The 6,000-nt window shown below is 45.4% G+C and overlaps 1 protein-coding gene across 1 annotated transcript in view; it reads left to right on the top strand.

The window, feature by feature from the left end:
• Positions 1 to 4,012: 4,012 nt before the first annotated feature.
• CAPN2 (calpain 2) overlaps positions 4,013 to 6,000 on the top strand; it is a 40,954-nt gene continuing 38,966 nt past the window's right edge. The window contains exon 1 of the mRNA XM_035111418.3: positions 4,013 to 4,472. Within this exon, the coding sequence (XP_034967309.3) occupies positions 4,236 to 4,472 (237 nt within the window). The 5' untranslated portion in view covers positions 4,013 to 4,235. The remainder of the gene's footprint in view (positions 4,473 to 6,000) is intronic.

Genomic DNA, 6,000 nt, shown 5'->3' with positions numbered 1-6,000 from the left:
TATAGCAAAATTCCAGCTTAAACTGAAGAAAGTAGGAAAAACCACTGGGCCAGTAAGATACAATCTGAATCAAATCCCTTATGAATACACAGTGGAAGTGAGGAACAGGTTTAAGGATTTAGATTTGGTGGACAGAGTGCCTGAAGAACTATGGATGGAGGCTTGTAACATTATACAGGAGGCAGCAACGAAAACCATCCCAAGGAAAAGGAAATGCAAGAAAGCAAAATGGCTATCCAACGAGGCCTTACAAATAGCGGAGGAGAGGAGGCAAGCAAAATGCAAGGGAGATAGGGAAAGATACAGGAAACTGAATGCAGATTTCCAAAAAACAGCAAGGAGAGACAAGAGCAATGCAAAGAAATAGAGGAAAACAATAGAATGGGGAAAACCAGAGATCTGTTCAAGAAAATTGGAGATATGAAAGGAACATTTCGTACAAAGATTACCATAATCAAGGACAAAAGTGGTAAGGACCTAACAGAAGCAGAAGACATCAAGAAGAGGTGGCAAGAATACACAGAGGAATTATACCAGAAAGATATGGAGGTCTCGTACACCCCAGGTAGTGTGGTTGCTGACCTTGAGCCAGACATCTTGGAGAGTGAAGTCAAATGGGCCTTAGAAAGCACTGCTAATAACAAGGCCAGTGGAAGTGATGATATTCCAGCTGAACTATTTAAAATTTTAAAAGATGATGCTGTTAAGGTGCTACACCCAATATGCCAGCAAGTTTGGAAAACTCAGCAATGGCCAGAGGATTGGAGAAGATCAGTCTACATCCCAATTCCAAAGAAGGGCAGTGCCAAAGAATGCTCCAACTACCGCACAATTGCGCTCATTTCACATGCTAGCAAGGTTATGCTTAAAATTCTACAAGGCAGGCTTAGGCAGTATGTGGACCGAGAACTCCCAGAAGTGCAAGCTGGATTTCGAAAGGGCAGAGGAACCAGAGACCAAATAGCAAACATGTGCTGGATTATGGAGAAAGCTAGAGAGTTCCAGAAAAACGTCTACTTCTGCTTCATTGACTATGCAAAAGCCTTTGACTGTGTCGACCACAGCAAACTATGGCAAGTTCTTAAAGAAATGGGAGTGCCTGATCACCTCATCTGTCTCCTGAGAAATCTCTATGTGGGACAAGAAGCTACAGTTAGAACTGGATATGGAACAACTGATTGGTTCAAAATTGGGAAAGGAGTACGACAAGGTTGTATATTGTCTCCCTGCTTATTTAACTTATATGCAGAATTCATCATGCGAAAGGCTGGACTAGATGAATCCTAAGCAGGAATTAAGATTGCCGGAAGAAATATCAACAACCTCAGATATGCAGATGACACAACCTTGATGGCAGAAAGCGAGGAGGAATTAAATAACCTTTTAATGAGGGTGAAAGAGGAGAGCGCAAAATATGGTCTGAAGCTCAACATCAAAAAAACCAAGATCATGGCCACTGGTCCCATCACCTCCTGGCAAATAGAAGGGGAAGAAATGGAGGCAGTGAGAGATTTTACTTTCTTTGGCTCCTTGATCACTGCAGATGGTGACAGCAGTCACGAAATTAAAAGACGCCTGCTTCTTGGGAGAAAAGCAATGACAAACCTAGACAGCATCTTAAAAAGCAGAGACATCACCTTGCCGACAAAGGTCCATATAGTTAAAGCTATGGTTTTCCCAGTAGTGATGTATGGAAGTGAGAGCTGGACCATAAAGAAGGCTGATTGCCGAAGAATTGATGCTTTTGAATTATGGTGCTGGAGGAGACTCTTGAGAGTCCCATGGACTGCTAGAAGATCAAACCTATCCATTCTTAAGGAAATCAGCCCTGAGTGCTCCCTGGAAGGACAGATCATGAAGCTGAGGCTCCAATACTTTGGCCACCTCATGAGAAGAGAAGAATCCTTGGAAAAGACCCTGATGTTGGGAAAGATTGAGGGCACTAGGAGAAGGGGACGACAGAGGACAAGATGGTTGGACAGTGTTCTCGAAGCTACGAACATGAGTTTGACCAAACTGCGGGAGGCAGTGCAAGACAGGAGTGCCTGGCGTGCTATGGTCCATGGGGTCACGAAGAGTCGGACACGACTAAACGACTAAACAACAAATAATGGCTATGCTCTGCCTCCATGGTCAGGGGGGAAATGCTTCTGAATGCTGGTTGCTGAAAACCACAGCTGTGTGGAGAATGCTCAACAAGGTGGGTCATTGGCCTGATCTAGCAGGCTCTTCTTACATTCTTAACATAATTGTCCTATTTCAACAGTTAAAAATGAACCTCACCTTCTGTAGTGTATGAAATGGAAGGTGGTGAATCCCATGGAACATTGATGTCTGCAAAAGGTGGGTTTGCACACATGCATTATAGAGTCACAATATACTCAGCCTCCATAGCTCAAAGTAGGGGTGGGCAATCTTTTTACTCTCAAGGACCACATGTCACTGTGGGTGGGCAGGCAGTTGGGTGCTGTGGGCCCACTGAGTGTGGTTGAAGCTGGTGGTGAGTTGGGGGTATTCATGCATGCAAGTGGTTGGTTAACTGCTCCCCATACATCCTCCCCATCATAATTTCATTCCTCCTAGTCTGCCAAACAGCTTCTGGGCAAGGCTGGAGCAGCAGATTTCACATGGGAAGGATGGGGGAGCAGTTGGGGACACAGCAAGATTTGGCAGGAGTGAGATTTGTCAGTGGAGGGTGATGGGCACCTGTGTGAGACACACAAAAAAGCTTTTGAGGGCTGCATGCAAGCCACAGATTGCCCTCAGGTTGCTTAGAGGATATTCTGGTCAGGAAGATAGACAATAATGCTATTGTTCTCCTTAAGAACAAAACAGCAAAAGGAAGTTCCTGACCCCACCCAGATGCAATCGGTCCTGTGCAACCTAATGATTGAGGCATATGACAACACTCCCCATGCACTCACCCACAGTGAAATCCTGTACATGTCCACACAAAAATATGCCCCATATTGAGTTCAGGAATATTTACTACCAGGTATAGCAGAGCTAGGTAATGTGGTGCTCTCCAGATGTGCTTGAACTGCAGCTCATATCAGCCCCAAGCAGCACGACCAATTGTCAGGAGTTATGAGAGTTATAGTCCAGCAAAGGGGACCATGGAGGGCACCATATCTGCTACCCATGGGGCCTAGGATTGCAGTCTCAAATACTGTATTTAACATTTAGGGATCTGAGGGAGCTGGCAGAAACCTGCAGAATGACAGCTCCAACAACTCACAACAACAAACAATTAACAAGATAGCGCTGACATCTCCATGGGACAGCAGTGGGACAGTGATTAACATAGGGATGTTTGCTGGTATGCAGGGACACTTGTAACAGCTAAAATCAAAGGAAGGAAGAAGAAAGAAAACAAAACAAAATAATTAGTCTTGGTGGGAATTTGTGTGCCTGAGAAAAAGTAAATGGTAGGTAATGCTCTCAGGCAATTTCCTACGTTTCTGGTTTTAGAAAATATTTTACATTTTGTTTGTTGAGTTATGTTTTTTTATTTACAAGGTTTGACAATCTGATGTGTTATATTGAGTTAGCCAGTACCGTAATTAGCCAATATTCCCTGCTTCAAAACTGTGCCTGTGCTTGACAGTTTTTATTCAGGGAAAAGTTGATGTCACTCAGAAAAGTGAAGGGGAGGAGGGTAGGGTAGGTTGTTTTAAAGCTCCCCTCCCCTCCAGCCCTTTCCTGAAGCTCCCAATTTAAATATTTAAAGCCAGTTCAAACATTAGCAGGCTAAGCAGAGATGGTACAGAAATCTCATAGGAGGTTACCACAGTAGTTGTAGATACTTATTTGTAGATACTTATGTAGATACTTATTTGAATTTTTAAAATATGGAGTTCATAAGGCACGGGCCCTTATAATGACACGCGTGACAATTTGGCAAAACAGCTTTGTGTGTGGAAAGGCGTCAGTCCCCTCCACTCCCCCCTCCCCCGCTGGACATTTGCGCTTCTCTTTGCAATAGTAATAAAAAGCGCGGGAAATGCTGCCCCTTTCGCCCACACCGGCCCTCGGCCGAGCTGCAGCGAGAACTGGTGGGCGACAGCCTGGATCTCGAAGGCCGACCCAGCCACACCCCGAGCGCAGTGAGGAGAGTTTTCCTCTCGTTGCCATGAATCATCGGCAGCCCGCTTCGCCGCCGTCAATTGCGTGGAGATTCGCATTTTTATGTCCAGCTCCGGAGTTGGCGGCGGCGGCAACAAAAGGGAACAGCCATGGCTGGGCTCGCAGGTAAATTAGCGAAAGACAGGGAGGTCGCCCGAGGCTTAGGCTCCAATGCCAAGGCCGTGAAGTACTTAAACCAGGACTTCCATGCGCTGCGGGACGAGTGCCTCGAGGCGGGGAAGCTCTTCCAGGACCCCTCCTTCCCCGCGGCCGCCTCTTCCCTGGGCTTCAAGGAGCTGGGACCGAACTCCTCCAAAACGAGGGGCATCGTGTGGAAGAGGCCGACGGTAGGCGTTCAGACGTACTCGTGTTCACGCGGGACTAGGGTTGCCAGACTCAATAGTGGACAGGGCTTCTGTGCCTTTAATTGCCCTGCTCTCTTTTGAGTCTGGAAACCTTAAGAGGTTTAATTTCCAAGCAAAGGGTCTGCTGGTTTCTCTTTAAGGTTTCCAGACTCAAAAGAGAGCAGGGCAATTAAAGGCACAGAAGTCCTGTCCACTATTGAGTCTGGCAACCCTACGCGGGACCCTTGGTGGGGTGGGGGCGAAGAAGACTAAGTTAAAGAGGGAAATAGTTACGAGGCGGTTTTGAGAACGGGATTCTCCATTCGGTTTGGGAAGAGAGAGAATAAGAGAGGCGGAAAGGGGGGGGGGATGAACCTGAGTACAGGGGGTTTAGTTCTTTGGGAGTTTGAATGTAACAGCAATTGGGACTGTGGGTGGAACTTTCTGTTCAGAAGGCCTGGATTCCTAAACTAAATATCTTATGGGATCCCTTGCATTGTATATAGGCTACTATTGGAATCGGCCCACCCCTGCCTGAATTGTGCAGGATCGGATCTGGCTTTCTTGGCTGTGGCCCATCACAGTGGAAGAGAGGAAAAGAAAAGATCAACTTCTGATACTCAGGATCACTCCAAATCTCGTAGTTATCCTTTTGCCAATCGTGTGTGCATACAGCCAGGGTATTTAGAGTGCCAACAGGGTTTGCTTGTGTTTATCATTTCCATGCATTTTTAAACTAGAAGTAGGGATTCCAATTTGGGTTGATTGTAGGGAGCATGGGAGGTGGTGATTATTGTGGTTTAGAGTTGATGCAGAGTGTGTGCTTGTTGTGTATGCAGCAGAAGTTATGAGTAAGTTAGAAAAAATGTTTCCTTTGTATAGAGGGAAGCAGAGTAGGGTGGGACTGAGATTGGCAGCTTCTATACAAACTAATGCCTGATAGGAATACTAGTTCCCGTAGGATGTTACAGAGCAAACATATAATTTACTGCAAGCTATTGGGTTCCTAGGCATGTTTACTCAGAAGTAAGTACCACTTTCTTCGGTGGGGATTCATCTACAGCAAATGCATTTAGGAATGCAGTTCAAGGCACAGAGGCAATATCAAAATGCATTTGTTGCTCTCTACAGGGAAAGTTAGTTTCCATATTTTGTAACGGGAAACGCCCATCAATCCAAATACAATAGTCATTAAGAGAATTTCTGATAGACTACTGTAATATGGGGGATTCAAAAATCTAGTTTTGATTGTTTAAGCTCACTCACTATCATTGTTTCGTGTGGATGTAAGAGCCCTCCTGGATCAGACCAAAGGCCCAGCTAATCCAGTATCCTGTGGTTACAGTGGCCAATCAGTTTCCTATGGGAATAACACCTCCAAGCAGGCCATCCCATGTGGGCTAGGAAGGTTGTAGGCATTTAGAAAGTATGCCAAGTCTAGAAATACCAAGGCACTGAGGTGAAATGAGGTGAAGTGGATAAACAGTAGTTAGAACAAAAAATATAAAAAAAAATTCCATCCAGTAGGACC

The sequence above is a fragment of the Zootoca vivipara genome, chromosome 3 (assembly GCF_965207765.1).
Source record: "Zootoca vivipara chromosome 3, rZooViv2.hap1.1, whole genome shotgun sequence".
Taxonomy (NCBI): domain Eukaryota; kingdom Metazoa; phylum Chordata; class Lepidosauria; order Squamata; family Lacertidae; genus Zootoca; species Zootoca vivipara.
The sequence above is the reverse complement of the archived record's forward strand: the minus strand, read 5'-3'. Positions and strand labels throughout refer to the sequence as shown.